The 15,978-nt window shown below is 41.0% G+C and overlaps 1 protein-coding gene across 7 annotated transcripts in view; it reads left to right on the top strand.

Annotated features, from left to right (window-relative positions):
* Window positions 1–15,978, top strand: part of MBNL2 (muscleblind like splicing regulator 2) — a 176,010-nt gene that overhangs the window by 115,710 nt on the left and 44,322 nt on the right. For all 7 annotated transcript variants that reach the window (XM_030921979.1, XM_010387106.2, XM_010387107.2 and 4 more), the window contains exons 3-5: window positions 19–183; window positions 9,287–9,487; window positions 12,979–13,242. In XM_030921979.1, coding sequence (XP_030777839.1) covers window positions 19–183; window positions 9,287–9,487; window positions 12,979–13,242 — 630 coding nt within the window. The remainder of the gene's footprint in view (window positions 1–18; window positions 184–9,286; window positions 9,488–12,978; window positions 13,243–15,978) is intronic.

Genomic DNA, 15,978 nt, shown 5'->3' with positions numbered 1-15,978 from the left:
CAAAACTTGTTTTTACAGGGCCGTTGTTCGAGAGAGAACTGCAAGTATCTTCACCCTCCAACACACTTAAAAACTCAACTAGAAATTAATGGAAGGAACAATTTGATTCAGCAAAAAACTGCAGCAGCAATGCTTGCCCAGCAGATGCAATTTATGTTTCCAGGAACACCACTTCATCCAGTGGTGAGTACATCTTATACAGTGATGAGTTAGATGGTTACAGTGTTGGTATGGATGATGCCACATTGACCTAGGGTGGCCTCTCTCCACTTTGTCACTTTGGCTACAATTAAAGCCAAATAGCTTTAAAGCTCAACAGATGAAGGAAAATAGGCTTTTAAAAAATTAATAGAAAAATACTTGTGGAAATAAGAGGCAAAGACAATTTCTAATCAATATCTGGGAAATCTGTATCACTCCAACTCTTTTCAACAGTAACTCTATATCTCAGCCATCTTAGAATGGAAATAGTTTTAACATGTTCATTTACAGTGTGAATTAGTAATTTATGTATCAGTGAGTTTGAAATACTTGTGGAAATAAGAGGCAACAGCCAGGAACCAGCTCTGCCCAGAGTGAAAGAAATGCCAGGTGCAGAGGGCTCCAGGATAAATAAGATACAGTCTTTTGGGGATAGACAGACACAAGAAAAGGGCAAAGTAAGATTCAAGCCCAGGAAATGACGAGACTGGACAAGGAAAGCCTGCCTGGAGGAAGTCTCAAGCCTCTCGTAAAGGGTGAGTAAGAATTCACCCAGATGAAGGACTAGATGCAGATAGAGTTCTGAACATATTGAATCCCCAAAGTAGGCATTTAAGTGGTTCTGTTTAAACTACACACATGTATAATTTATGGTTCTCTCTTTATTGATACACACATATAACTATTTTATTAAATTACCTAAATGCTAAAATAATTTAGTTTTACATATTAAATAATGTCTACAGCAATAAATTTAGAGCCAGCAAGGTCAACATAATAATGCCACATTATGTGTCTCACTTACTTGACTCATACACATCCTATTTAGAATTAATAAGGCTGACCCTGGCACTCACTCGTGGCAGTGTTAACAAGAGAATCCCATCCCTGCTGTTAGCTATTAGTTGAACTTTTTTTGAAAGTTATGTTTATTATTGCCTCGAATATTAATTAGAAGTTCATAATCACCATTTCTCTATGAAAAAGGAATATTACACTTAAATATTTTAATAGAGGTTTTTAAATCACTGGAAGTATTAGAATAAAAACTGTGACATTTAAAAATTATCAACTCCACAAACAAATTAATTCAGTCTCAGAAATGAATTAGTGACCTAGTAGAGTATAGGTGGCTGCATAATGGCTCTCAGAGGTACCTGGAACCTATAAATGTCACCTTATATGGAATCAGGGGCTTGGCAGATGGGATTAAGTTAAGAATCTTGAGATGGGGAGAACCTCCTGGATTGAATGCAATTACAAGCATCCTTATAAGAGACACTTATATAAGAGAGAGGGAGAGTTAGCTCCGACAGAAGAAGAGCAAGGCAATGTGACCACAGAGGCAGATTGGAGTGATGTGGCCACAAGCAGAGGAACGCCATCAACCACCAGAAGATGGAAGAGTCAAGAAATGGATTCTCCCCTAGAGCCTCTGGAGGGAGCGCAGGTCTTGCCAACACCTTGATTTTGGCCCAGTGAAACCAACTTGGAACTTCTGGTCTCCAGGACTGTAAAGGGATAAATGTGTGTTGTTCTAAGCCAATGGGTTTATAGTAATTTGAAGCTGTTTACAGCAGTTAGCGGAAAATAATAGATGCAAAAACTGCATAAGACAAGTCAATTGATAAAGAGAGTCTCAAGTATCATTCCATTTTAGGTCTCATGAACGAAGCTTCTTTACAGCACTGTGGATATTTCTTCCATTCCCTCCTTCTTCTGTCCACTCCTGAACCCATTCCCCTGCAATCTCTCAGCAGTGTCCTCCATATTACCAAACCAATGGTCACTTTTTGCCTTATTGTTGCTATGGTCTGAATGTTTGTGTCCCACCAAAATTCACGTTGAATCCTAACCTCCAAGGGCATATGGGAGGCAATTAGATCCTGAGGGTGGAGCCCTCATGAATGGAATCAGTGCTCTTATAAGAAGAGACATGGGAGAGACCCCTCACCCTCCCGCCATGTGTGGACACAGCAAGAAGGCACTGTCTATGAACTAGGGAGCTGGTCCTCATCAGACATCAGCTCTGCCGGCACCTTGATCTGGGGCCTTCCAACTTCCAAAACTGTGAGAAATTCAGTTCTGTTGTTTATAAGCCACCCAGTTTATGGTATTTTGTTATAAGCAGCCAGAATAGACTAAGACAATTTATTTTACCTCTCAGCAGTACTCAAGTCATGTAACCAATCTCTCCTTTGTTAAACACTCCATCTCCTTTGCCCACCATGTTCCTCTTCTGTATGTTGAGGTTCCAAGAGCTGCATATTTCTTTCCATCTACCCTCTCCCTTGGTGGTCTCATCCATTCCTGAATCTGTCAATCATCTACAGACTGAGGACCCCCAAATGTATTTATCCAGCCCAATCTCTCCTCTAAGCTCCAGGCTTATATATCCACCTTTCTACTGGTCTCACCTTTAAATTTCTTAAAGGAACTTGACACGTTCAAAATCAAATTCTTCCCATTTTAATAAATGGTACTCTCAACTGGCAATCTAAAACCAAAACCTAGCAGACTCTTTCCTGAAATCACTGGAAGTATTAGAATAAAAACTGTGACATGTTTCAAAATGATCAACTCTATAAACAAATTAATTCAGTCTCAGAAATGAATTAGTGACCCAGTAGAGTATAGGTGACTCACTGACATCCAGTTCATCAGCAAGTCCTGTCATATCTGCCCTGAACCCTATCCACTCCCCTACATCTCAGTTCCCTCATCTGAGCCACCATCAACCTTTTATCACAATATCATAAAAGCATTTACTTCCTAATCTATCAATATCCACTCTTGCCTTACTCTGTTATATCCCATAGACAACAACCAGAGGAATCTTTTTAAAACATAAACAGCATCCTATCACTCCCTTATGTGCCCCTCCATGCTTTCCCATCTTACTGGGACAAAGCCGAAACTCTGACCTTGATCATGACCTATGGCTTCTATGATCTGGTCATGACCCTGCCTACATTGCTGGGTGAACATGCACAGCTCGTGCATGTCCCAGCCTCTGCCTTTGCTGGCCTGCCCATGTCCTAGTGCTTTTCACACATTGATCACCTCATTCATAAGGACTCCAGGTCCACCCCTGCAACCCACATGCAACCCCCAGCATTCTCTACCAGCGAGCCCTCCTCCTTTTCTGCTTATCCATACAAACGAACTGTAATTTTGTTTGTTTTCTTCTTTCTTACTAGGGCTTCAGTTCAATCAATGTACGCAGTGTTCTGGCACCATGTCTGCACCAATAAATATTTATTAAGGGAATGAAAATTCAAGGCATTCTCTCCCCTTACAACCCTTCTGTCTCAAATCCACAATGTTTGAAAAGTCCCCTTCATTTATTCCTCCTAACAGCTTTTCTCTCCCCAATTCCTGATAGGAGAGGACAGGAATTCTTCCCCCTTCCCTTCCCAGAGCGTGCACAGCCTTCATATGCGCACTCAAGATAAAGAAGCAAGTGTGAGCTACCTTTCGGAGGATGGAGATGGAAGAACCCCAAAGGGACAAGTCTTGCTAGAGTCTTGTGCCCACTGGAGCTGCTTCTGGCAGTAGAGGGAGGAGGCTTAGGAGACGCCATGTGTCAGCCTTTTAGTGTGAGTGCCAGGCACCTACCCTTTAAAGCAGACACATTCTAGAAGAGTGGGACGATGGCATTCTTGCCTATTGACTGGACTTTTGAGCCATGAAATACCTCAAGCCACTTGGCCATTACCCTTGGCTAAGCCCCGTTGCTGCTACAAAATAGCAAAGAATGTGCATGTGTGCATGAGAGTGTGTTGTGAGTACGTGTGAGTGTGTAGTGTGTGCAAGTGTGTATATGTGTGCATACAGGTGTGTAGTGAGTGTATAAATGTGTGCAAGTGTGTTGTGAGTGCATGTGTGTTGTCTGTAGTGTGTGTTGCATGTGTATTGTGTGTTGTGTGTAGTGAATATATTACGTGTGGTGTATGAGTGTGTTGTGAGTATATGTGACTGTACATGAGTTTGTTGTGTGCATGAGTGTCCTGTGTGTATAATGTGTTATGAGTGTGAGAGTACATGAGTATGTTGTGTGTAGTGAGTGTTGAGTGCTGTGTGTAGCATGTTATAGTGTAAGTGTACATGAGGATATTGTGTGTATGAACATATGTGAATGAGTGTATGAGTGTACATCAGTGTGTTTTGTGTGAGTGTATGTATGATCATATGTGTGTTGTGTGTGAGTGTACCTGAGTATTGTGTGTTGTGGGTGTATGTGTATGAGTGTACATGAATGTGTCTTGGTGTGTGTATGTGAGTGTACATGTGTTGTATGTGTATAGTGTGTATGAGTGTACATCAGTGCATTGTGGATGTATGTGTGTACTGCATGTATTTGTGTACGTGAGTGTATTGTGAGTGTATATTAGTGTGTTGAGTGTATACAGTGTGAGTGTACGTGTGTTGTGTGTGTGTGTAGTGTATATGTGTACATGTGTGGTGTATTGTGAGTGTACATGTGTTTTGTGTGTACATGAGTGTGTTGTGTGTGTACACGAGTGTGTTATTTTATGTGAGTGTATAGTGTGTGAGGGTACAAGTGTGTTGTGTGTGTATTGTGTGAGTGTACGAGTGTTGGGTGTGAACATGTGTGTTGTGAGTGCATGTATGTCAGTGTACAAGGGTGTTGTGTATTGAGTGTATGCAAGTGTATGTGACTGTTGTGTCCAAGTGTATATGAGTGTACATGAGTGTGTGTATGTGACTGCTATGTTTACATGAGTGTGCTTGTGTGAGTGTATGTGTATTGTGTGTAGTGAGTATATGTGAGTGTACATGAGTGTGTATGTGTGTTGTGAGAGTGTATGTGGGTGTGAGTGTACATGAGTGTTTTGTGTGTTGTGAGTGTACATGAGTGTTTTGTATGTGTGTGGGAGGTGTAGGTGTGTTGTGTCTGTGTTGTGTGTGTTGTATGTTGTGAGTGTATGAGTGTACATGTGTTGTGTGTGTACGAGTGTTTGTGTGTTGTGTGTGATGTGGGTGTGTTGTGATTGTATGTGAGTGTACATGAGTGTGTTGTAAGTGTATGTGTTGTGTGAGAGTACAAGTGTGTGTGTTGTGTACATGTTTTGAGTATGTGAGTATACATGAGTATATGTGTATCTGAGTGTATAGTGTGTATATGTGATGTACATGAGTGTGTTGTGTTTCGAGTATACAAGTGTGCATGTGGTGTGTCTGTGGGTGTGTTTTGAGTGTGTGTGTCCATGTGTATGTGTGAGTGTATGGGAGTGTTGTATGAGTATGTGTTGTGTATATGAGCATGTTGTGTGTGAGTGTACGTGTGTTGTGAGTGTATGGGAGTGTGTTGTGAGTGTGTATGAGTGTGTGTTATGTGTATGAGTATGTATTGTGTAGTTCAGTGTGTTGTGTGTGTGTGTGGGTGTGTTCGTCATCTTTGAACCTGGACCTGATGTCCTGGAAAGGAAAGCAGGGCATGGAAGACTGCAGAGAGAAACACAGGAAGAAGGAGTGGAGAACAGGGGCAGGAAATCGCAAGACCAGCATTTCAGAAGCGATTTTCTTCAAAAAGGCTTCCCGCGAATCTTGTCCTCTGGCCTCTTTAGCTGTGGCTTTGAGCTGAGAGATGACGTGGACCAAATGGATCCTGTCTCAGACAGCCTGGCAACAGCACTTCTGCAGAAACTGCAGGGCTAATTCTCCCAAGCTGTAGTTGGTACGCTTCCAGGAACAGAATCATTGGAAGGTGCTGCCCTTCTCTTTTCTCAGCCGCCGGCTGAGAACCAAACTCAGACACCGGGATCCGTTTTTGGCCGAGATTCTACCTCGGGAGTTTAATTTGAATTCAGGATCTGAGAACCACTTTTCCAAGGCAGCAGGCCCCACACCTCCTGTCTGTAGAAGGCCCAGGCTGACTGTGGGACGCGTTCCTGTGCAACTCTCCACCAACGCTCTCTGCATTCGCTCCAGAAACATACGGGCAACTGATTTGGAGGGGGCTGTTTTTCCTCTTTTGTTTTAAGAAGTAACCAACAAAATCTAGTAATCGCAAAAGGGTGGACACGGCCTCAGACTAGGGGCCAGGAGTCCCGGGTGTTCTGCCTTGACTTTGCCTTGCAGCATTGACCTTGGGTTATCCATTTAGTGGCTCTCCTCTAAATTGTTTTCACCTGGAAGGCTGGGCAATTCTTGCTGCCGCACTTCTCATGGATTTGAGAAGATTAAAGAAGACAAGTGTGAGAATGCCTTGAGAACGACCAGAACCTTTCACAGATGTAAAGCATTATTATCCACAATAATATTAACACGGAGTGAGCCTCTCTGCAAATCACCATAACTATATTTTTTAACTAATCAACTTCAATGAACAACACGCTACATCAAAAAGGAACATATCCTACTGTGTTTGTCTTCGTAAGGCCTGTGAACTTGCAACTTTCAGTTTCATGTAACAGAAAATATTTTTTTCAGTCCACATTTCAAAAGGAAAGAGAAAATTTTTGCTATAATTTTACTCACTTTCATACCCTTACTGTACTGCTATGCTCATTACATCCCTCTTGTAGAACTGTTAGATAATTTGAGGCCAAAAAACCTTGATCAACATTGATTTTTACAGTAGTAATGAGAGCTGCTTTTTATTGAGTTCTGACCATAGGAAATAGGAGCACAATAACACCTTGTTCTGCCCAACCCTTCCAGCTAAGTAGTTTCACTTCCTCACTGCAGATAAGAAAATGAAAGCCCAGAGAGGTTAATTTCCTCCCCAGGTTAAAAGGTAGTGTCAGAGCACTAGATTTGAATTCAGGTCTCTCTGAGTCTAAAATCTATGGTTTTACTTTAAAATAATACTATTTCTCTGTGAACTATGTTATTGCCATCATCAATAAAACATACTGGAACTTTCATTTTAGACTATGAAATCAGATGAATAAGTAACAGATTTTTGAAGGCAAAAGTTAGCTAATTGGAATAGATTTGTCGATACCCAAATGGTTTTGGGAAATGAGTTCTGAGGTTCTCAATCCTGTCGACAAGGCAAAGTACAACCCGTATTTATGGTACCACACTAACCCTGGCTTCAAATGATCTGTGGGTTGGGAGGGATAAGAATTTGCTTCCAGAGAAAATGAAAATGGAAGTATGGGGGAAGGCTCTTTTATCTAAATGTTTATGTTGATAATTAGTCTCTGGGTTAAATTACACATTTACTGCAAGTTTTTAAATACTATTTTCACTCCTCACATATGACAATTGTCCCCAAATTTGGCCACCCATCAGATCATCTAGTAAAATTTCTAAAATTCAAATATCAAGGTCTCAGCCTAGATCTATTGGGTCAGAATTTCTCTCTATTTGTAAAATCTCCCCCAGGCATTCCTGACAGAGCTGGTCCACTGAATCACTGATGTGCTGTGATTTATGACCTTTCAGAATCGATTCTTTTTAAAAATCCTAACATTACATAGTCCTTAGACCATTTAAATCACTTGGCTTTTTCTCCAGTAGTACTAAATTATAAAACTACAGTTAGTGAAAATCATAACTTTCTATAATTATGACTCAGTGAGTAACATATACATATAAATGTTTGTTGACAGTCAAGGAAGAAAAAAATCCTAACTGCCATCTATTTCCCACATTCAGACTTCACGTTGCAACTTTCTCCCAAAGTGGATTTTACGTCCAAGCCATAAAGATCTAAGAGCTCCTTGTGGGAGTACTGAGCCAGGACCCTGCTAAGACCACTATAACTACCCCTTCTAGCCACTTTGAAAATAGGCTCTCCTGCCTATCTGATAAATGCCTGCACAAACTATCAATAATTTACTCTTTTCTATCATGACTTTTCATAAGAAATATTTTTCTGTTACTGCTATGAAGAAAAAATATGTTTACTAAACGTAGGTTGTTATTTTTCCCATATGTTAAACAATTCATCCAGAGTCATAGACAAGAATGTCACCCACAATGTAGAAACAGAGAACAAGCATGACACAGCATAGTTCAATGTTAAAAGTGTGACAAGCAACAGTAAAGTTCAGTGTTAAAAAAATTGCATTAATATGTAATTGCAAATATCTGAAATCAAATAGGTTAAAAATCATCTATAATTAACCAACCAAACAAACGAAAAGAAGCATTCAGGTCCAATTTGGTGCACAATTTATTCTAAGAAAAATCTTTAGCATTTTAAATTACTTAACAAGGTTTGTTCTCTTAAATGTACATTATTTCCTTTCTAAAAGGCAGAATTATTTACATATTATTAGGTGGAGCTTTTAAAAATAATCATCACATCAACCCACTAGCATATTTCTTCTTTTTCCTAGATGAGGAATATAGGGTCAGAGAACAAATTTAATAAGGTTCTGTATGCTCTTATCACTGCTGTGTTGATTTTGTGACCTAGAAAACCAAACCAACTTTTAACGGCCAATCAAAAAATTGTTTGATTAAAAAACTCTTCCAGAAAACGTTTCAGGAAGGAAAGACTGACTAGATCTAGATGTAGTTGAACTAGGGCAAAAAATTGTAAGTTTATTTGAAAACTACATTTGAATTTTGGGAATATACATGCTAGTGATGGAATATGGAAACATACTGATAAGTCTGGGCAAAATAAAATTGCAAGTAACCCCACTGTTTGAGAATGCATAGACTTGGCCAACTTGAAAATCAGCCTGTAATCAAAGGGTTTCGTGACTCCTCTCCCTTTGAGAAACATGTAGAGTAAATCAAAGATTATTAGTCGGTATTCTATAGCTTTTACTACCTCAGTGTTATAACATTTAATAGTTTGGAATGTTGAGTAATTGGAGTTGAAATTATTTTCTTTTGTTGAGAACACCTCATAGGGACAAAAGCTTAATCTAGTTCCTGTAACTAGAGGTTTTTTATGATGTTCTCTCACATTTCTGTATGCTTTGGGGAAGAGAGGATCTACATAGATTTCATTTTTATTACAGGTCAGCATTGAGCTATACAACTAACACAAAGAGTATATGATGAATACATTTTGCTCAAATGACATTTCCTGGTAATTTTTTAAAGTTTTATTCTAAAGAACTCTTTCTCTTGTGTTGTCTTCCTTTAACAGCCCACTTTTCCTGTAGGTCCCGCGATAGGGACAAATACGGCTATTAGCTTTGCTCCTTACCTAGCACCTGTAACCCCCGGAGTTGGGTTAGTCCCAACGGAAATTCTGCCCACCACGCCTGTTATTGTTCCCGGAAGTCCGCCGGTCACTGTCCCGGGCTCAACTGCAACTCAGAAACTTCTCAGGACTGACAAACTGGAGGTACTTCAATTCTATTTGTGTTTTGAGATGCATTTGTGGTAGAAGTATACTTCTGTATAAGTGATTGCTTGTAAGATATTCATTCAGTCCTGCAAAACAGCCATGTAAACACACACACACACAAACTCTCACCTAAAACCCATGCATTTATAACTCTATGGTTTGAAGTTAAGGCCAAGTATAAAGGAAATTAGTCTATGGAAAAGACTAGTTTTAACACAAAAATCAGCTGCATGGAATATGCGTTTAAGGGAAAAATATTAAACAATCAATGGAACAGTGACTCAATCATGATGCAGCCTATAGAGATGGCTCCAGGTCCTGAAGGCCTCCTCATGTCAAGATCTAACTCTTGTAAGACCCTGGAAAGTTCTGGAAACTGGTGGGCCAGGAGCCCAGCAACCAGGGCAGCCAAGGACACTCAGGGAGAGTGGTGGGAGGAAGTAGGACTACACCAATTTACCAGCTGGTATGATCATATTTCAATATCTCAAGAACAAGCATGGCTGCTCTAGTATGTTCTAGAATATTAGTTCTGATTGTGTTGTTGCTAAACAGGGGAAATTGGAGGATAAGTAAATTTAGTTTTTTGTTTTGTTTTGTTTTGAGACAGAGTTTTGCTCTTGTTGCCCAGGCTGGAGTGCAATGGCCCAATCTCGGCTCACCACAACCTCCTCTGCCCGGGTTCAAGTGATTCTCCTGCCTCAGCCTCCCAAGTAGCTGGGATTACAGGCATGTGCCACCACCCTTGGCCAATTTTGTATTTTTAGTAGAGACAGGGTTTCTCCATGTTGGTCAGGCTGGTCTCGAACTCCCAATCTCAGGTGATCCACCAGCCTCGGCCTCCCAAAGTGCTGGGATTACAGGCATGAGCCACCACGCCCGGCCCGTAAATTTCATTATTAATTGAGATTTTTCTTTAACCTCAATTGTTCTATAACATTCAAGAAAACAAGTTCCTATGTATAAAAAACATTCTTAAGTTATGAATCAAACCAAACCTCCTATACTTTGTTAGGTAAAATTTCTCTTTAATCAGAGCTATAGAACTCATCTATCTATCTTACTGCTATATCCCTGTGATATTCACTACAGCATTTTATAAGGGTGTATAAAGATTCTCATAGATTTTTCAGAGAGCTCCTTTAATTTCATTACTGATTAAAGGTGTTAGGTGACGCATCCGGTTAGGACGTAAATACACAGTGCTTTCTGTTAGTGGGATTATTAGAGAATGTTCTTTCAATGTGCATTTGTTTAAATATTAACCCAATAAACGTTGAGGGCAATAAAATGTGGCTGCCTAATAACCTGTGAAAGTTTTAAAACTCAGAATTTCAAACTGCAAATATTTTATAAGATATTTATTTTTTAATTTAGTTTCCATCTGGATGCCCAGATGAAGAGAATGAAACTCTAATTGTTACTATTTTGAAAAGATCCAGCCTATCCTTGTCAATTACTGAATAGACCTTTTACAGGACTGGAAAAGTGTTTTGGGCTCCACCTGCTGGACCCACGGAGCTTTTGTGTTCAGTATGTGACTGTATTTTAGAAAACAAATTAAATCAGCGGAATTGGGAACAAATAGTTCTTCCCAACAGGGCTGGTAGACAAAGACGTGTAAAAATGAATCACAGTGATTTTAGCAGAGCAACTTTTGGTTCATTTCAAACCAGGAATTAAGTCAGCTGCACACAGAGCACCTTGGTAGGAGCTTGAGGGCTGGTCCACACCTATGATGCTATCAGACAGAAGTCATTCCACTGATGGAGGAAGGCTTGCTTAGAATCTGTGGGAACATCTTAGTGATTTTTTATTTTGTGCATTTTATGAACTAAAGATAGAATGTTGGCTAATATCCAAGTAGGAGGAAACAATTAACAATCTGGTGATTCATGCTGTTTACCTTCAACCTGGCCTGGTAACTGGTCAGTGAAACAGTATTTCCTAAGTTTGTCTGACATTCACAATACTTGAATTTCATGTCAGGGGCCCTTCATATAACATCACTAATGAGCAACATGATGATCACTTACATATCCACTTTGGAATTGGAGCCTAAAAAGAAATAACTTACAATTCTACTCATAATTATTTCCTGCTAATATTTATAAGCAGAGAAGAATTATACAAGCAATATGCATATGTTATTTATGCAATTTCATGTTATCTATATTCAGGGCATAATTAAGAATACTCTTCAAATTCTAAAGAAATATTTTTTCATACAGTAAAATCTTGATCCACCAGAATTCTCAGGGGATGGAGAATCCTAGTTACTTGAGATTTCAGGATAATTTAGCATTAAAGAATTTTAAAAATAAACTATTTCCCTCCATTTCTTTCTTTCTCTATATCTCTTGCCATATTTCTCTCCTTTTTTGTCTTTTTCTTTTCTGTGCTGTCAAAAATAGTATAGTGACCTTAAAAATGAAAATTTTGGTGTCTTAGATATTGTTCTTCTGATTTATGATTATGTTATCTTTGTAGAGCAGGAGAGAAGGAGTGGGAAACAGGAGTGTTCAGATTCACCCCACCCCACCTCCTCAGAGAGAGGAGGAACATGTTTGTCGTCATTTTCCCTGATTCTTTTTGTACAGCTGGTAGCTTGATCGATGGTGAAATTATCCCTCCACACACACAAAAAAACCTATAGCATTCTCAGAATTGTCATCCAAGTAGGAGATTGAAGATATAGAGAGAGGTAGATAGATTATAGGTGATTGGTAGATAATAGATTATTGGTAGGTAAGCAGGTATATATACATAGGTAACTAGATTAGATAGATGATTAATTAATTGATAGATTTTAGATGGATAAGTAGATGATAGATGATGGCTGGATGGACAGATGATGGATGGATGGATGGATGGTAGGTAGATAAATGGTAGATAACATTAGTAATTGCAGTTTTTACCATTAAAATAATGATCAATTAACAGATAATGGATGGATGGATGGATAGATGGATGGGTGGATGGATAGATGAATAATAGATAATAGATGGATAGATTGATAAATGATAGGTAATAGATGATGGATGAATGAACAGACGGATAGATGATTGGATAGATTGATTGATGGTAGATGATAGATGAAGGAATGGATGCATGGATAAATAGATGACAGATGATAGATACATGGATGGATGGAGAGACAGACAGATAGATAGATAGCCGCATAATATGCCACTCAGGGACAGTGGAGGCCTTGTTGCTTTTCCTTTGTTATTTTAGCTGAACGGCAGATTTCGGATTATTTTCTCAATATAGATTTTCACCCTAGAAAAGGGGGTAAAACAAAACTCAAATGAGTGTCTCAGAGATTGTGGTTACCTGGGTTCTGGATAATCAGTCTTTTCTTATCAGTGGTACAAGAGCCACCATGGAAAGCGAGGCAGCCTCCGCTCCTCCCGCGGTGGCCGGGGCCGCAGGGGCGCCTGGGCTCAGGCTTGCCTCTGCAGCGCGGCTCTTATTCCCTGTCTTAGGTATGCAGGGAGTTCCAGCGAGGAAACTGTGCCCGGGGAGAGACCGACTGCCGCTTTGCACACCCCGCAGACAGCACCATGATCGACACAAGTGACAACACCGTAACCGTTTGTATGGATTACATAAAGGGGCGTTGCATGAGGGAGAAATGCAAATATTTTCACCCTCCTGCACACTTGCAGGCCAAAATCAAAGCTGCGCAGCACCAAGCCAACCAAGCTGCGGTGGCCGCCCAGGCAGCCGCGGCCGCGGCCACAGTCATGGTAAGTGCGGCCGCCCGCCGCCCCTGCACCCTGGCGCCTCTGCGGAGGCCGCTCCGGGCTGGGACTTGGATGTTCTTCCCAACACTCGGGAAACATGGAAGGCTGCTATTCCTGCTGCTCCGCTGCCTAAGTTTTGCTGTTGTTTTCCCCCTTTTTGTTTTGTTTTGTTTTCCCCTCCTGCCCTTCTTCAGCACAATAAGTAAATCCCTCAGGCGCAGGGAAAGCCCTGGGGTCCCTGAGCTCCGTTCCCCACTCCCAGGGCAGCGGAGATTGCGTGTGCTCACTTAGGGTCTTCTTAAGAGAGGCTCAGGGCCTTGTAATGAACATGAAGGTGGGCACCGCTTCAGAGAGGGGAAAGAAAGGCGCATTTCTGCACCTGAGCACCAGGAGGCAACCAGCTCCTTGGTGCAGCCGCGGAGGACTGCTGTGGCCTAAGAGAAGCCCAGCGAGTCATCTGGCTTTTCGCTACTCCCATTCTCTCCTCTTCTTGCACTTATCACAAGGGCAGTGCTGGTCACATTCCCCACCACAGTGAGATTTTATGCAGAATAGCAACGAATGAAACAGATGAAAGTGGAGCCATCCTGGCTGATGCAGGAAAAAAAAAAAAAAAAAAAAAAAAAAAAAAGACCTGTGACCCAGGCTTGCTTCCCTGAGTCACCTACTGTCATTAGAGACCAGCAGTACATCATTATCATGGCCTGGGAGTCTGCTCAGAATCTCAAGGAGCCTAACTGTCCCTTAGAGACCAGATGCACCATTATTAGGATCACCCAGAAGCCTGTGGAGCCTCCAGAATCCTCAGCCTCGCCCCAGACCTCAGGGAATCAGAATTTAAATTGTAAAACATCCCCCAGGTGTTTCGTATGCACATTAATATTTGAGAAGCACCTGCCTAGACACTGCTTATCAAACTTGGCTACATTTTGGAACAACCTGAAGGGTCTGATCTGACATCTGTCCCTTTCCCTGAAGTTTCTTATTTTCTTATTTGGTTGGTCTGGTGTGGCCTGAGCAGTGACTTTTTTTTTTTTAAAGACAAGGTCTCTGTCATCCAGGCTGAAGTGCAGTGGAATGATCAGGGGTCACTGTAGCTTTAAACTCCTGGGCTCAAGTGATCCTTCCACCTCAGCCTCCTGAGTAGCTGGGTCCAGGCCCATCTAAGTTCTAAATTTTTTGTAGAGACAGGGTCTCGCCCTATTGTCCAGGCTAGTCTCAAACTCCTGGGATCAAGCAATTCTCACACCTTTACCTCCCAACGTGTTGGGATTACAGGTGCGAGCTACCACACCTGGTGACAGTGGCATTTTTTAAAAGCTCCCAGGTGATTCCAATGCACCACAAAGTTTGAGAACCTCTGCATCAGGTTGCAGAAGTTTCTAATTAATTTGTTTTCATGTGAGCTCTCTGGCTTATCAGAAGTCTGTGTTAATATGTGATAGGCACTCATTCTTTCAAAAAATTTAATGAGACCATGCATCTGGCACTTGCTGGGTAGAATAAATAAATCAGGCAGGTTTCCTTGCCCTCAAGGAGTTTGGAGTTAGTAACTGAGAGCAATAAAATGCTCCTCAATGACATGATAGAAATGCTTAATCGGGTCCAGAAGGCATGAAGGACTCAGTGGCCAGTCCTCCCTCAAGAAGGAGAGCTATGACTGCAGAGATGAAAAGTACAGTTTGAAAACACCTTGTTCTAGCTAGCAACCACCACCTCACACACTGATTACTGATTAAAATGGAAGGGCAGCTGTCACACAAACAAGTTCACCATTACTCAACATTGTTTGCACAAATGTTTATTAAGGCACGGACCTGCAATCAGTGATAGGGATACAGCAAGAAAGGCAACGTCTGCCCTGAGGTAATCACCACTGGGTGCGGAGCATGTGGTTATAGAGATCTTTCCAATCTGAGCTGCTTATTTCCACGCACCTTGAGCACAGGGCGCTTCATCTAAATCACTGTTTTTCTTTTGTTTAATCTCTGAGTCCTTTTCTTATCCATTCAGTGTCCTTTCCTCTTGTCCTTCTCATGCTTATGTTATTGGACATAATGCTGATTTTTCTGAGTGAATTCCTATATATGTGGAGATGTATGTATCTACACAAGAGGGTCAATAAGAAACAGAGAAATTCTCCCCTTTTTTGTTCTAGTAAAAGAGTAGTTTCCAAAACTCATTTTAATTGGGAATGGGAAGGAGAGGAGTAAACTGATCACTTAAGGCTGATAAAAAAGGAATTCTTTTAGAGCACAAATGAGGTCCTTGACACATTTTGCCAATGTGGAATCCATTCTACTATCCACCTAGTGAGGATCTCATCCCATAAGAAGATTTTTTTTTTCATTGTAATCATTATTTTAGGCCAGCTCCAACTTATCCTAATTGGTGTGTTGATTGATGGGCACTAAGAACATATTTTTTCATAAAATTTGTTTGTTTTTTTGAGACAGAGTCTTGCTCTGTCACCCAGGCTGGAGTGCGGTGGCACGATCTTGGCTCACTGGAGCCTCCGCCTCCCAGGTTCAAGAGATTCTTCAGCACCAGCCTCCCGAGTAGCTGGGACCACAGGTGCATGCCACCATGCCTAGCTAATTTTCGTATTTTTAGTAGAGATGGGCTCAGGAATGCCTGGGTTCAGAAACTTCAGACCCGAAAGGTCACTCTCTCCTTTCCCTTGCCTACTTCTCTTACTATAGCCACACCATTCTCTAAGGTCAGCTTCTCTACAGGACC

This window comes from Rhinopithecus roxellana, chromosome 18 (genome assembly GCF_007565055.1).
Source record: "Rhinopithecus roxellana isolate Shanxi Qingling chromosome 18, ASM756505v1, whole genome shotgun sequence".
Taxonomy (NCBI): domain Eukaryota; kingdom Metazoa; phylum Chordata; class Mammalia; order Primates; family Cercopithecidae; genus Rhinopithecus; species Rhinopithecus roxellana.
Note: the sequence above shows the minus strand (reverse complement) of the source record. Positions and strands in the feature narration are given on the sequence as shown.